The sequence below is a fragment of the Epinephelus fuscoguttatus genome, linkage group LG17 (genome assembly GCF_011397635.1).
Source record: "Epinephelus fuscoguttatus linkage group LG17, E.fuscoguttatus.final_Chr_v1".
NCBI classification, from domain to species: domain Eukaryota; kingdom Metazoa; phylum Chordata; class Actinopteri; order Perciformes; family Serranidae; genus Epinephelus; species Epinephelus fuscoguttatus.
Genome location: NC_064768.1, coordinates 36,386,436 through 36,403,509, shown reverse-complemented (window position 1 = coordinate 36,403,509; position 17,074 = coordinate 36,386,436). Strand labels below are relative to the sequence as shown.

The 17,074-nt window shown below is 41.5% G+C and overlaps 1 protein-coding gene across 2 annotated transcripts in view; it reads right to left on the bottom strand.

The window, feature by feature from the left end:
• trappc9 (trafficking protein particle complex subunit 9) overlaps positions 1-17,074 on the bottom strand; it is a 315,126-nt gene that overhangs the window by 293,387 nt on the left and 4,665 nt on the right. Inside the window, exons 3-8 of one of the 2 annotated variants that reach the window (XM_049602007.1) lie at positions 15,678-15,823; positions 14,027-14,152; positions 11,361-11,387; positions 9,926-10,047; positions 5,823-5,948; positions 3,434-3,650 (exon numbers count right to left, since the gene is read on the bottom strand). In XM_049602007.1, coding sequence (XP_049457964.1) covers positions 3,434-3,650; positions 5,823-5,948; positions 9,926-10,047; positions 11,361-11,387; positions 14,027-14,152; positions 15,678-15,823 — 764 coding nt within the window. The remainder of the gene's footprint in view (positions 1-3,433; positions 3,651-5,822; positions 5,949-9,925; positions 10,048-11,360; positions 11,388-14,026; positions 14,153-15,677; positions 15,824-17,074) is intronic. The other variant, XM_049602008.1, reaches the window with a different exon arrangement.

Sequence of the window (17,074 nt, the reverse complement as noted above, 5' to 3'; positions counted from 1 at the left end):
CCAAAGAGTGCACAAAAGCCCGGGTCACGTCTCGACTGTGCCTCTTTTTGATTAAAGTGGTGGCTTGAATGCAGAACACACTGAAGGAGCACTCTTGAAAAGACAGCAGGGCCTGAGGTGGCACGAAGCGATGCTATTCGTTTGCGATCTATTAAGAACGTCTACACTGCTGCCACTCATGTAGTCGGAGTCATGCACAACTGCACTGCTTTTACTATTTGAAAAAAGATTAATCCAGAGAGATTTACTCCTTTTCACTTATATGAAATCAGCACTACTCCACTCTACTACTCTACTACTTGACCCTTAAAATGAATGAATAAATAAATCTAGCTCTGATACGAGGAGACTGTTTCTGCAGTTTGTTTTTACTGCAGGCTGACACTGATCATTGCCACTGTTGACTGGACAGATGTTGCTTTCAAAATAACCTCTCTTCAGGCTGAGAGCTAAATTTTGATTATGGCACTGCTTTGTGTGATACATAAGACAATGATTCCATCGTTTTATAACTAGAATACCACCTGGTGGTTGTTTGCCTCTGCCAACCAGTCAAGTTACAGTTCACATCCATGTCTGTCCAGACTCATATGCAGCATGACAATAGACAGTGCTTCAAATATGGGTGCTGCTGCAAAGAAGCTACACATTCTGACACACGGATGCTTCACAGACATCGTCAATTGGCAGCACAGAAGATTTTTACATTCAGCACAGTTTCAAGATGGGCCCCAGAGATAAGTGTCACCAGTTCAGTATCCCACCAAATGTCTCCCCTTCTGTTCCAGAGTTATGGAGTTGACTAATGGCCAGGAAATATTACGACACACTTTGTTATAATTAGCGTAAGAATTCTTGAGTTATTGCAAAAAATGAGTTTTGTGAGGTCATGGTTCTGATCACCAAATTCAAATTAGTTCATCTGTGAGTCCAGGTGGACATTTGTGCCAAATTTGAGTAAGATCCCCCATGGCACTTTTGAGATATTGCATTCATGAGAACGGGAACGATGTACAAACAGACAACTTAATTAAATGTTGTGGCACTAAAAAATGATCCAAAATATGCTGGCACAATGGATATGCTGCTTTGTAAAATGTACTACTTACTGTAAAACTTCAATTAGCAGCGCGGGCTAATATTTGCTTATATCACTCAACTCTACCGGCTTGTATTTGGGACAGGCCTTTAATCCCTTTCAAACAAAACTGTTGCTCAGCAAAGATGGGAAATACAATCAAATTGCGGCTGTGGCTCAGAGGTAGAGCAGGTCATCCACCAATCTGCATGTTGAAGTATCCTTGAGCAAGATACTGAACCCCAAATTGCTCCTGATGGCTGTTCCATTGGTGTGAATGAGTTAAAAAACTGAGTAGTAGGTGGCACCTTGTATGGTAGCCTCAGCCAACAGTGGCCTCTGTGTGTGGCTCCCCAGACATCTAACGCCGTGGACCCGCCGGCTCCTGCCAGGATTGGGCTGGTAAATGCTAGATCGCTAGCGAACAAAACGTTTATCCTGAAGGATTTCCTGACTTCCCGAGGATTGGATTTTCTCTGTGTGACTGAGACGTGGCTGACTGTTGGTGAGTCCAGTGCTTTCACAGAACTTTTACCCGATGATTGCTGCTATTTTAACTCCCTGCAGACGTCAGGTCGAGGAGGAGGAATAGCGACTATTTATAAGAGTCACTATAAATGTAAGCAGCTAGGTAAGATGACGTGTGCCGTCTGAGTGCCGTAAATCGTTTCGTCCTGGAAGCGACCTGGGGCGGACCCGGAGACAGTTTCCTAAAGGTATGGATATACACTATATAGAAATAGCTTATCTTCACACCGATGGTCTCATTTGCTGTTGTAGGTCACGCACAGACATCAGCAGAAACAGAGACTTTTGCATATCCAGTTAAAAGTTCCTTGTAGCGGCTTTAAATCGAGTATTTCCATTTTATGCTACTTTATACTTCTACTACACAACAACTAAATAGTTTACTTTTTACTTTAGTTACTAGTAGATCTGCAGATTTAGATAATTAATACAAATTAAAATCGACTACTTATATGTTACTAATTAGATGTTGTTATAGTTACCAAGAAAACATGAGGTAATTCAATGAGCTTCACTTTGACCAGCTGCAACATTAGAGTGATGTACACATTATTGCATGACTAATTATAATCCAGGAATATTACCTTTACTATTCTGATATGGGCCATTCTGCACGATGAGTACCTTTTTATTATTGATGTTAATATTTCTGTGCTTCAATGCAGGACTTTTAATTGTAACATAATATTCCTATCCTGTGGTGTTACCATTTTCACTTAGGTAAAACATCTGAGTACTGTCGGCAAAAAAACAGGATTACATTGGATGTTTTATGCTCATGTTCACTTCAGATTCTAATGAAGGCTAAGTTGACGTTGAATTTCTGTACAGTAAAGGCTGTAATTTGGTCGACGTGCTGCAGTTTCTCCTGTTTCAACAGATCCCGGCCTCATTTCCCAAAAGCATCTCCAGGCTAGGATGATCGTAAAATCTATCCTTCCAATGTTCTTAAGCTTTACAGGTGTTTCCCAAAAGCATCGTAACTGAAGACAAAACGATGGTAGATTAACGAGAGCCTCCTCCCCAGACCTGCAGCAGGAATCAAAAACTAAACACACAAATTAATTCAGGAACTGATCTGCCTTTTTCTGTCTCCCTTCTCTCCTGCTTGTCGAATATAATGGATGAAACTTTTGTGGAGTGATATTTTCATGCTCTGTATCTTTTTCTTTATGCTGCATATGTTGTCTGCCACATGCTTAATACGGTATGCAGATCTATTACAGAAATGATGCCATTTACAATAGCTGCTTCATTTTAGGTTTGATATAAATCGGAGCATTTGTAGAATGCTAGCTAGATGTTCTTGTATTAGATCTGTCGCCAGTGGGGCCTTGATGTGTTCAACCTTAGAGGCCTAATACCAAGAAGTACCTTCATACACAGCTGAATTAATTAGTTGCACAGTCAACTAGTCAACAGACAGAAAATGATTCTGCAAAAATGTTGGCAATCAGTTCCTTGTGCAAATCAATTAACCAGCCAGAATGCCAAATATTCTCACGTTCCAGCTTCTCAAATGTGAGTACTCACTTTTTTTCCTCTGTTGTGTTGTTATAAATTAAATGTCTTTGGGTTTTTGATCACTAGTCGGTGAAAAAAAGCGATTTAAAGACGTCACCTTCTTGGCTTCAGGAAACTTTCATAGCTGTTTTTCATTATTTTTGGATGTTTTACAAAGCAACCAGTATTTCAATTAATGAACAAAATAACTGATGGCAGAATAAAAGTAATGAAAGCCCTAAAACACACTGCATCCCATATGTTAGATGAATAATTTGGAGATGAATCATAGCAAACCTGGTACTGCCAAGTGTCCAAGCTTACCTTTGCTGAAGTCCTTAGGGTCAAGTGACAGGCTGTATCCAGGCAACGTCTCCAGCAGCAGCTTGTAGCAGGCCCTCCAGCCAGGCTCTGGGATGGTGGGAGCCACACACTGCATGGCTGCGACACGCTTGAAAAAGGCAGACTTGCGATGGAAGCCGATCAGTTCGTAGAGCTCGGAGAGGATGCTGTAACGCTGGATCTTCTCCTCCTCTGATAACTGCAGTTATGAAGACAACATTAACCCTCAAATCAAAGAGGATATTTGGATATCTGAGCTCCACTGTGCAGAATGATATAAGAGAGTGTGTGTTCACATTCATCTGCTGAAGGGAGAGAGTTTATCTGTGCTCACCTTGTCTGCGCACAGGTATGAGCAGGATTTAGTAACATCACAACTAGTCTGGAAGCCAATCAGAGCCCAACAACTAACATAAGCATACATACACTGAGAATCGTCTTTTCAGTTAAGTAAGAGACATCTTATGTGTAGAAGTTAATCTTAAATCAATATCTGCACAGTCATAGACTCTTGATTGTTCACGAGGGAGAAGAAGTAGATGAATTTTTAAATCTGTGATTTAACTTTCTTGTGGAAAAATTATCAGACACAAGTTATTATTCAAAGCAGATTTTCATACATCTTCAGACAGCTCTGGAGGAGATCCTTAACCATCCAGACATAATTATTTGTTCTTGCTAAGTGCATGAAGGATTATTAAGAAAAATACTTTCACTGTTGGGCTATACGTACAGGTACAGAATTAAATAAAGTGGCATCAGGTTTTCACGCACTAATATACAATTATAATGTTATTTCAGGTGTATTAAAGGGACAGTTCGCCTCAGAACAAAACTACTTATTGTCTTCTTACCTGTAGTGCTATTTATTAGTCTAGATTGTTTTGGTGTGAGTTGCTGAGTGTTTGAAATATCAGCCGTAGAGATGTCTGCCTTCTCTTAAATATAATGGAACTAGATGACACTCAGCTTGTGGTGCTCAAAGCGCCAAAACTACATTTGATAAACTCAACAGGAATGTCTCTTTCCAGAAATCATAACCTGCTTTCGCTAGATAATCCACAGACCTTGTTGTGAGCAGTTTCATGTTAGCCTGGTTCCAGACCATAGACCCCGCCCACTCAACTGAGTAGGCTTGCATCTCTGGTCTGGCATACTGCAATGAATTTGCGATTTATCTCGTCCAAATAATGGAAGAACCAATGAACGCCGGGGGTGGGGGCGGGTCTAGTGATTAGCCAATCAGCGCCACGCTGATGTCAAGCTGTGCGCCAGTGGGTAACTGGTGAGGATAGCAACAATGGCGACCGCTACAGACCACATTAACGATGCTATCGAGGTATTTCGCCACTACTCACGTTAATGGAGGACCAAATTAAGGAAGCTGCTAAACTGGATTTAACAGTGTTGCAGCTGGGCGTGCACAACGACGGAGACATTTTAAACGAGCAATGCTCGCTTGTTTTCAGCACCCCGAGGCATGGATACTAATGACGTCAGATTCTGGGTGAGTCGTTCATCTCTACTGATTGGTTAGGGAAAAATCAAATTCCCAATGGCGATGTCAGACTGCAGGTTCTGGGAGCTTCAGTCTGACACTCTAGTTTCATGTAGGAACTATTTTATTTCTACCAGAATACACCCACAAACAGTACCACCACGCAGAAGGAAGAGTGCATCTACTCATGAACCAGAGGCTTGTGCTTGTGACAGCGCGAGATGTCAACATTAATGGCGTCCTCCTCAGCTGAGCTGTAACGTTAGCTAGCTCAGTGGTGCTAGGTGAGCTAGCAGAAGAATCACGCTTTCTTCTACGCAGTTGGTGGATGTAGTTTGGTAGAAAGAAAAGAGTCCCAACATGAAACAGCTCACAACAAGGTTTGTGGATCATCTTGAGTAACCTGGTCATGATTTCTAAAAGAGACACTGCTGTTGGGTTTGTCAAATGTATTTTTTTGGTGCTTTGATCATCTAGTTCCATTATATTTGAGAGAAGGGAGACATCTCAAATACTCGGCAAAGTAGCACTACAGGTAAGAGGAGAAATATTGTCTTGGTGAGCTGTCCCTATAAGAGAAGAGAAGAAGAGGCTGGGTCACTGAACTCACAGGACAAGCCAGGAGGAAACTTCACAGGCTGCGTAGGTCACATAAGGAAACAAGACTAAACACTGAAGGACAAAACTTTTTTTCCTGAATAAGAAATGTATTGTTTTAATGATAAAGAGATAGAGCTGAACCAGGATGGGAAAGGTGCGTTATGATTTATTGTGCTTTTTTGCTAACAGTAAGATATACTGCAGTCTCCCTGATTCAACTGAACACCATACTCCCAGCATGAAAAGCATTTATCCTCCAGTCTGTTAGCGTACCTGTCCCAGGTTGATGTAAACAGCGTTCTGCAGGAACTCAGAGGCCTCCCTGGCCCTCTTCTGAATGGCCAGCACCCTCACCGCTTTCACACAGGCCTCCAGCTCGATGACGCCTGCGTTCTTATACTGCAGCAGATAAGAGGAGGAGCGGGGGAGGCTTAGTTAATGAAAAATGAACAGTCAATGAGGGTCGCCTTGACTTCTGCAACCCACCTCATAATCACAGGGAATGTTTTTTCATTAACATATGACCAGCCTCATCAGTCACTGCAAATGTGGGATGACAGACAAGTGTGATAACTCAGATCCCCTGTCGCTCGTTTTTCAGGGGTTCCCGCCTGCTGCTCCGCGTGTGCTTTCACTGAAAACCTGAGCTGCTGCTGCTCCCGCGGCTTCACGCCACGTGCTACCATGTGCATTTTTTATCTCGCCGTCCCTCAACTTCCCTCCACTTCCACCCTCATTGTCTCCTTATTAAAATTCAATTAATATCTGAATGGCTATGTGTTGAGATGTAATTTAATTCTGAATGAACTAGTTACAGGTAAAAGGGCTGAGGGAGGTCAGCGCAAAAAGGCAATTATAATAATGAAGATAAAGCACAGGGTTGCTTCTGAATAGTTTGGGAGCATAATGAGCCTATTCAGCTTTCCCTAAGCATTAGGGATACTTTAATACTATTCTTACTGACTTTGTACAAGTATAGTGGTCAAAAGAGAGTACAGATATATTATGCCATGAACAAATACATAATTCACATGGTTTTGTCTGTCAAATTCTGCTTTTTATAAAGGCTTTCACTCACTAATGTGCTTCTATTTCCACAGATTACACACGGTCTCATGCTTGTTTGGAAGTCTTAACCCCATGTAGCGTTCAGAAATAAACAGCTGCTGTCAGCATGTCCTAGTCCCACACTATTTAAACACAGTGTTGTCGCTACCTTTAAACGCCATCAAACCTGATCAAATACTGCCCCCAGGTGACAAGGATAAATACTACTACAGACATGCTGGTTTTGTATCAAAGGAACCTCAACACGAACACCATCATTGTGCAGTTTATCTAAAAACTGGAGAGCTGTGCATTACCACGTGGATCACCTACGAGTTGTCTGACGTGACGCTGATCTTCCTTTCCCTACAGTGGCTTACAATCAAATTCAGAATCCAATTCATGATTTTTATGATCACTTCTGAAGCTCTGGGGCCAGTTGTACTGAAGTGGTCTGATCATATTTCAGCTACCAGATTGGATCAAATCTTGAAAATGGGCTGTTCAGATCAGATTAGATCATGTAATCCAGTCTTGGTTTTGATCTGGATCAAACCTTTAGTATGTTTTGCTGGAAACGTTTTAGCAGGATTGGTATACCTTTGATCCAAAGAATCAGGATTATCCTGATCCCAATAGAAGGGTACCCTGGAGTTCTTGCGAGAGCACAATTTGAATTTGCTCAGCGAGTCACTCTGGCAATCAGTAATGATGCTCATTACCCATGCCCATGAAATTGAGCTGCACCAATCACATCGGTGTATCTGATATAGGCGGGCCAGAGGCGAGCTAAACAGATGACGACAGGGCTGCGACGACGAAGTCCGGAATCAGTCAGTAAACATTGCAAGATGGCTACGGATGAACACCAGTTGTTTGAAACAGCTTTGGCCGCTACAATGAACGAGTTAGACTTGACTTTTTCTCTAAAAGAGGAACAGAAGACGGCGCTCGAATCTTTCCTTTGCAAGAAGGACGTTTTTGCTGTTTTGCCAACCAGATACGGCAAGAGTCTGATCTACCAGTTAGCTCCGCTGGTAGCTAAGCTCTGGATACATCACCCCGTGTATTGTTCTGATTGCTCGTAGTGTTAGCCAATTGCGTGCAGTGATATTTTCAAACGCATGCTTGGTGCCGCCCCTCGAGTTGGGCCATTTGCATTACTCATAGCCAGACCCTAAATCTTTTTAGATTTGGGTCTGGATTTCCAGGCTAATAGAAGGGTGGATTCAGGGTGGATTTCAGGAACAAATAAAACACATAAATTGACCAAATATAACAACATTTATTCATATTTTGCACTTGATGTGTTGAATTGTTAGGTGATGAAGTAGATAAAGTAGACCTTAGGCTACCTCTTAAGCCTTTCGGTACAGTTAAGTTAAAAAAAAAAAAAAGGGTGCTGTTCCCATAAAATAATTCTCCAAATAGCTTTTAATATCAAACAAATTCATTTCCTATCATCTATATTCCAATCAAGAACACCAGTTATCTGGATTTGGTACTCTTGTAACATCTGTATCTGGATCAGGGTGATTCAGTCCAATGTTGCTTTGAAAAACCAGCACAAAGGTAAGATGGATCAGCTGATCCTGGACAGCAAAACATGGGATTTACAAATCTGGATCGTTCTGACCCAGATTAAATGTTTTGAACACCTGGGCCCTGGAGGGTCAGACACTATGGCGTCCTTATCCCTCCTATTTATCCTATCTACAATCAAGAGAAAAATACCATAAGGCATCTGTCTACATCAGAGAGCTGTCGACATCCCAACCCTCTGTGTGGCGCTCATCTTTTCAGCGCTCCCTAGCAACAGATAATAAGTCGTTATGATTCAATTTATTCAATTAATAAGACCCAGACCCAGATAAAAGGATTCATCAATGAAAAATTATTAACTGAAGTTCACTGACATTTTTGCTAAAATCAACATATGATATGATGAGAAGGTGAGCGTCAGTGTTTGAGCCAATGTTCGCTACAGGTCTCATGGTGCTGAGTGAAGCTAAACTAACATTTTTTCATTATAACTAACATTTGCCGACAGCAGGCGAGACAAAAAATTCTGACATTTGCAAATTAACTTTAAGATTTTTTAATACCTTTCGCTCACTGATGTGATTTCAAGAGTTTCTGGACGAATATGCAGCTCTGCAGCACACAGGCTGTACTTGTTAATAGGATTAACTCATTCTTGGATTAAGTTGTGTTGACAACAAGAAAAGAATAAAATATCAGACTTATTTTTTCAGATATAAGACATCTGGAAAGCTTCACAAGGCAACTCATGACTTAGAAGTTGTGTTTGTTTACTTTGAGTTTTTTATTGCTCTTATTTCGTGCACAAGATTTTGTCATTTACTGTGAAGCAATTTGTGATGTTCAAAAGTTTACTTGACTACTGATTACACACTCAGAAACTTGTTACATAGGCAGGAAATCTGTGAAAAAAAACATTTTCCTTCTCTTTATAGTGCTTATAATAACATTACTGCACATGAATGAACACAACCAATAAGAGCAGAAGAGTCTCTATCTCAACTGTCAATCAGAGTTCACTGCTCATAAATTGCAGTCATCTCAAACGTTTTCAGAAACATGTTTTAGTGTACTGTTTAGCTGTAAACTGAGAAAGTTTGTGACGTTGTTCAGAGTTGTTGAGAATGAAGCACCGCCTACCGGCCAGACCAACTTCCATCAAACATGAATCAAGATTCTGTTACTGCATTGCCTATTTCTCGCCTCCGATGTTTTCAGAAACAGATTTTAGTGTACTGTTTTGCTCTGTTTCAGCTCAAATGTTTCCAACATGGCGGCCAGGACACAAACGATCTCATTTTACAAAAAATACAAAAAATATGTTTCTGAAGACATCTGAGGCAAGGGACAGGCAATGCAGTAACAGAATCTTTATTCATATTTGATCAGGACTGCGCAGTTTGACAGTTTAACAACAACTCACAAATGTCTGTAGAAGCACAAGGAGTCGGAGGAGGAGCCTGATTTTTGTCACAGGCTATCCGTCTCATATAACACTGTGTAATACATATACTGACAGTTTCAGCAAATTGTATGGCAGATCAGTATTCTGGTTGTCTCAGATAAACCTATTTCAAAAATTGGTCTGATATTATATAAAATACATCCTTTTTATAATGTCAGTTTTCAGTGAAGTTGTGTTGTCTGCTGTTCTGAAAATTCCTTTAACAGCTTTTTACGTTTGAATCGCCCAGTTTAACGACACTGAATTTTGGCACAAGATATTATCTTTGATTCGACAACATTAATTGAATTCTTGATGACAGAGTGTGGTTCTTGGTCAGTACCTTTCCATAGTAGGAGATGGCCTCTTTGTACTTCTCGATAATGTCCTCAGGACTCAGGCAGTTCTTTGCTCGTCCAATCTCAGTGCTGGTGTCTGCACTGATGCCATTGGCTGTGAGGGCACCTACACTCAAAAGAGGACGGTATATGATTAGTTCAGGAGAGACACCAGGGCGGCCGTCCATCAGTCTGCTCCACCACAGAAGGAAAGGATACGACAGGTGTGACAACAGCACGAAGGGGAAACTTAAATCCACCAGTTGCTCTTCAAAGATAACCGCCCTGGCTACCAACGCCACATGCATATTGATATATATCAACCAAGACACAGATAAACAGTGTTCAGATGTTGCTCACATAACAGTTAACATGTCTGAACACATAACAGATAATGTTGAATGACACTGTGAAACATGTGTTCATCCCTTGCTCTGATGCCTCCTGATGATCCCATTCAAACCTCAATTTAAATCTTAAATCTACCCCACCTCGCTCTGCTCTCCCCTTCACCAGTAAGAAGTGGTATCATGAATATTCCGAGGTCTGTGGAGCCACTGAGATGTGATCAAGATGGCTAACGTCCCAGGCAGAGTTAAACCCGCACCTGACGTGATTCAAAAGCAATTGCAAGGTGCATCTCTCGGCCAAATCTGATTAGAATACAAATTGAGAGTGCATCGCCTAGCAACGGGGCTGTGTCCATAGCAACACTGGGGCGCTGTCACTGTGACAAACGTGTGAATAATGAAATGCTGCATTGCACTACTTCTCGGGTCAATTTGCACAGGCAACACAACAAAGAGAAAACACTCAAGGCAATAATTGCATGAATAAAGTTAATAAACACATTTCTGAGGTGTTGCAGTTACGGATTATAAATACATTATGTGATTTATTTTTTCTATAGGCTATGAAAGTAGGAAGTTAAGCAACAGAGAGCTTTTAACGAGCGAGAAGTCATAGTGTGCACCAGTGGTGATGAGCTGCCACCTGCTGGTGCCTGAACACAGATACGTAACTCTGTGTTTAGATGTGTTCAAAATATTTTTGACAAGGTTAAGTGATTTTTGTGTATAAGATGTATATTGTTAGAGCAAAGGGGGCTTCAATAAATAAAGAAAAGGAGCTACTAAGAGTGACCATTTAAAGTCTTCAATCATAGTTGTGTGATACTGATCACCAGAAGTGAGGCTGTGAGAAAGAGCAGGTACGTTAGGAAAATAAAAAGGTGATGATAAACCAACACAGGAAACACTACCTGCCACAGAGGGGGAAAAAACATGAATCAATTTTCAAAGGATAAAATAAACCAAATAATAGGAATCAGGAAGCTGATGGTGTAGGATGAAAAACAACATCAAACACAGGGGAGATGTGACCACAAGCAGACAGGCGGATTGTTGTCTACAAGAGCTATGTTGGTTAGACATACCATACCTGGATCAATGAGAACCTCCTGAGCCCCTACAGACAGAGAGAAAGAATGCAGATTCACTCCATGACGCAAGGCGCAATGTTAGCAGTGTTAGTCCCAACAGTTGGCTGAATGGCTGCTGCTGCCGTTCTCCTATAAGATACACTCATCGAGAGTCATGATCAACTTTTGGCATGCAATTAACTTTAATAAAAATAAAGTGAAAGTTAAGTTTATGGTAGCACCTCTTGTGCAGCTCTTTTTAAGAGACTGTGTCCCCATTTCATTTGCATGTGCACAAGGACGCACACACACAGGTGACATGATCAACAGTCCAGCCAATGGTTTGCCACTACTCCACTGATCCACACGTGGAAGTAATGCAACAAGATGCACAGCAATGCACACACATGCAAAGAAGAAAAAGAGCGCTGACTTCAATCAGCTTTGCAAAAGTTTTATGAGGAAGCAAAGGTGCTCGACACTTTTGCTGGACACACAAAGCATTTTGGTGAGTAATGCTGACTGAATGTAAATATTACTTTCGTTTGTTACAAGGAACATCAACAGAATATTCTTAAATATTTACTCCATCATATCCTCCTGAGACCTGAACTTCTGTTTGGTATGCATTATTAATTTCTCCTAGCTATTTGGGATCAGTAGGAACCGAGAAGTATAAAAAATGAAACACTGTCAATGACAATAAAGTCCCAATGTCCTCAAACGAGTACCTTCTACTTAACAGCATCTTATCTTGTCACTGTTTCTTAGTTAAATTTGTTGCCATAACAAACTACAAACATTATTAATCATAAATAAACAAGTTTCAACCATAAAATTTGATCAGATTTTGTGTCGGGATCGGCTTCAGACTGACTCGGCAGAGATGGCGGCTATCTTGTTTTCACATGGATTGGTGTATTGTGCTCTTGCTGCCACTAGATGGCACAATAAAGTGTCCACGAACGAGGACAGGTCTGAGTTAAGTAGAATGAAGTATGAGGTCAAGTAAACCCAAAATGTGATGTCCTCATATGAGGACTCAGGGTCTCAGGAGGACATAAAGATTCTGAAAACTAAATCTTACTGTTGTATATTTGTTATTTAAACTAGTGAATTCATTTCATTCATTGCTGAAATAATTTATGAAGTTAAGTGATTAGTTCAAGAAATGCAAAATGCATTGATGACAATTTTGACCTTCTGGGGGCAGCTGCACAAAACACCTTAAGTTAAGATTTTCCTTCAAGTCCAAGTTAAGGTTTCCTCAAATTAAAATCAGTTGCACAAAACACCCTGAAGTCCTCTCCTTGAGGTTTTCTTAACATGTTCACTAAAGTATTTCTGGTTTTCTCCTTGTCTTGGTCTTACATTTAAGGAATCCCTCGACCGCTGCACAAAAGACCTTAGCACGCAAAGTAAGGTAACACAAAAAAAAAATTAAGGTAGCTCTGACTCTGTGTTAACCACAACATGATTGAGTTTATGGTGATAAATGAAAATGAAGCATCCCAAGAGGAGTGTTCTGCTACCGGGAGAAGCCGATCAATATGCTTTTGATTTTACTCTCTAGATTTGACTGAATTAATTTCCTACTTAATTGTTTCCTCCCACAAACATTGTTTTCTTTTACTTGGGGATCAAATATACTTTTTAGTATGCATTGTCTATTGTTGTATTCCTCCAAAAGTACAACCTTTTTCTCCTGGGAATAATTTGGTTTCTTGTCTTCTTTTCCTCTGCCCTTTTTTTACTATCTATAGGCCAACTGTGTGAGGCCATAACTGTGATCAACGGTGAGTCGCACACACTTCATGGCAACTTTTACCACTGTAAAATCTCTTTCAATGGAGTAAATGCCTTACTGTTGGAAACCTTTTAGGGGAATCTGTGCAACATCCTTAAATTAGTCCCTGCACTCAGGAGAAATTAAGCCTAAAGTGTCAAACTTAAGTGAAAACTTCAGGTGTTTTGTGCAGCCAGTCCCTCATTCATCTGTATTTATTTGTATTTTTAAATCTGTATGCACCCCTACAATGGCTTCTTGTGCACTAAACATGTAACATACCTGAGTGCTGTTTCTACTGTATTTTACACAGCCACTTTTTCTACTTTTCAGTCCTGTTATTTTGAAAATCTCTATATGCACTTTGCTACTGTTTATTTTTAGTAACTGTTTTTTCACTTAACTGGTGCTCACTGCATGCAATGACAAGTTTCATCAAAACTTGTCTTATTTTAAACCACTGTAAATTAATCAATACTTAAAACAATCATTAGTTGCCACTCTAAATCACTCAAGCCTCAGGTATCAGCTCTTTAGCACTGCTTATATTCAGGGTGCAGGGTGATGCTCTGCTGATCGTGTGGTTAAACACAAAGCAGTGTTAATATCACACCACGTTAACAGCGTGTTAATAACAAAATCAGATTCAGTGATGTTAAGTTTGAATCAAATTAGCATCATCAGGGTAAATAAGAGAAGCTCCAGCAGTTTAGGAAGCTGACATCTTGTACTCTGCACACAAAGGAAGCAGCTTAGCTGAGCAACACTTAGCAAAGTTTGAGCTGCCAGTCAGCGGGGACATTCTCACTCAACACAACTCAGTCACAGACAACAGCCCTCAGTTATTATCCCACCCAGACCACTGTTTCCATCAGTCTGGCTCCAGAGGGATGTGCTCACCTGGTCTGTGGCGTTTCCCTGCGTCTGCTGGCTGAGAGATGCTTGGCTTGCGTCCTGCAGTCTTCCCCGCTGTGCCTCCAGGGTAGTGGAATATGACAGAAGCTGAACACAAACCCTCCAATGCAGCTAGAAAGGCACAAAGTATACAAGACAAACGCTCAGTCTTTAATTAGCTCCTAATACTGTTTCTGTCAACTTTTTGTTTTGTTTATTGTCAAAGGAATTGAAACATTTTCTGCTGCACTCCCTGCATGTCAGTCCTCGTCTCTCATTCTTCCAACCTACTTTAGATGAAACTGAGCCCACTTCAATTTGGCGAAAGCCTTGACGGCTGCGTTCCCATGTAAACTGCTCACACGCAGGTCCAGTGAAAATATGACAGCTACAGTTATTTGGAAAATAGATTCATAGAGCACTGAATTTACTGTTTATCAAACCACACATGAGAAAAGAATTAGCTAGCACACCTCTCAACCCCTCTGCCTCACTTCCCACCGCTAGAAGACTACATTGCCGGAAGGAGAGCATTGGCAGCTCTGGAGATGAACCTTCAGTTGGCAGCTGTAGCAACTGGAATTCAGCAAACACAAACCCCAACTCTGGGGGTCTGATCCCAAACCACGCCGACTCCCTGCCAGATCAGCAAACTTTCTGTTGGGGCGCTCACTAGCTCACCTGGCACCCCATGTACAAAGGCTGTTTCCTTGCCGCAGCGGCCACTCGTTTGATTCCAGCCCACGGCCCTTCGCTGCATGTCATCCCCACTCTCTCTGCCCCTTTTACGCTAAATCTGTCCTATCAAACAAAGGCCAAAAAAAGCCCTCCAAAAAACAGAAAAAAATAGAAACTTTCTGTTGCTGCCGGTACACAGGTTAGATGCTGATCACCAGCCTGCTGTTTTAAGGGGCCGTACACATGCCGCGTCTTTAACCGCATGGAAAACACGAGGTTGGGCGCTGAGCGCTACTTTTGTGCCTTTTTTGAGCCTGCTTTCAAAAGCGCGGTGGTGGATAACAAGCATGGTACCATAGCCCATTTACCTGAAATCCTGAGTGCAGAGCTGATCTTCTTGCAGGAGCTGTTTCGGCCGATCGTCTGTGGGCCAGATGAAAAGCTCTGGCATCCCTGCACTAAACTGGTCAATTTCTCCTCCATATTTATCACAGACTGATAATTAAGGAAGAAGGGAAAGATATCTGTTTGATGTGATTGGTTGTTGCTCATCACAATATGCAGAGTGCGCTGCTGCGTTTCAAATCTGAAGTCAGTTTATCTTGGGGCGTAGCCATCGCGCCCTGAAAAATGGGCCCTCAGGAATGCGTTCACGCCACGATGGTGTCGATCTGGCATTTGAGCGCGCCTGCCGCACGTCTACATTAAAAACAATGAGTCTGAGAGTGCAAAAAACGCAACATGTGTACGGCCTCTGAGGTCATTTGGAAACAGTGCAACCATTACATAGTTTTTTAACCAGAGAGCACTGACAAGTTTATTTTTCATCTATAACATGTCCTGCTCAGTACCAACATTGTAACAATGAATTAATCGACCAGACTCAAGCGGACACATTACAAGGAGACATGAGCTAACACTGAGTAATAAAAAAATTCTAACTTTCTGACAGTAATAAGCCACTATTTTCCAGACTTACCACCCAGCCAGAGGAAGTCATTAACCCCCCTGAGCAGCTCCACAGCCATGTGGTAGTGGACCAGGGCGTCCTGCAGCATGCCCGCCTGGAGACACAAGTCCCCTACATGCTTCCTCATCCGCCCCTGGCAGCGCTTTTTATAATGCCTGAGAGAAAGCAGGAGGACAAGGGAGAAAAATATTTTCAGACAACAGGAAGATGAACGGCACGGCTCGAAAAACAGTACATGTTATTTTAGTTGATTCATAGACTAGACTTTCCTCTTTATTTCAAAACAGTGCTGACTCTCTGCTACTGTCATTTCTTATGTCAGCAGGGTGCCAGGAGAGGAGACTCGGGTGGATCTTATCAGTCAGCTACAGAGGGGATGTATGGGGTGGTGGGGCACAAGCAGAGGGCAGCAACAAAACAAGGACGGAGTATGAGCTGACCTACGACCCTGTGGTCTTGCACAATAACACAGGGAGTCGGGAGGGAGCAGCTTCGCCATGATACGGGGGAATGTAACTGCTTTGAGGGAAATGATGAACCCCATTGTGCAAGACATTTGAGCACTCTGACAGACTGGGAAGGTCATGTGTGGACAAGGTAAAACTTGAGATAAAATGGAGCCATGGACATTTTTCTAAGCTGTACGGCAGCATAAAAATCTAAATGAAGAGCTACATAAACATGTATTAGGAAAAATCTATATCATACATCTGGCAGATTAAAAATGAATGCTAATGCTCGGTACTTCTGAATAACAATGTAATTGTTCTGTCGGCATAAAACTAAAATAAAACAGCTGCTCTAACGGGAGTCATGAATAAACAACCACAACTATTAAACTGGATCTTTGGACATGAATGCCATTATCAAACTCATGTTTTTAGTCGTAGCTGCAGTGCTACGCCAGGCTGGAAGGTAATGTATGCTCTCATGAATATACATCCACGATCCATGGCCGGTGTCTCACTCCAGCTTCTACACCTTCCCAATCTAAATGTTCTCCTGAAGCTGGGACAAACCTCAGTAGCATGTCCTGTGCCAAACTGTGTTCAGTCAGTGGGGCCAAACTATCAGCTCCTCCTTTAAAGAACCATACCATTGTTTTTGAATTTTTAAGCATATAAATATTACATGATGTTTAACATTTAGTTTGGGAATCTTCCACGGTATGCAAATGGGTTTTGAATGATGAAGGTGACCACTGGTTTCAGGTTAATTTGACATGTTAATCCAACAGCAGAGACGACAAACATGCCTGAGACAAGTCATTCATCATTCTGTCTGTAGGTTAGCGCCTTACTCTTAATTTCAAATGTGTATGTTTAGAGCTTCAGGCAACCCTTAAACAAGGCTGTAATTTCCCTTTAATTTCCAAGAAGTTTCCTGGAAAGAACCAGTCTATGTCA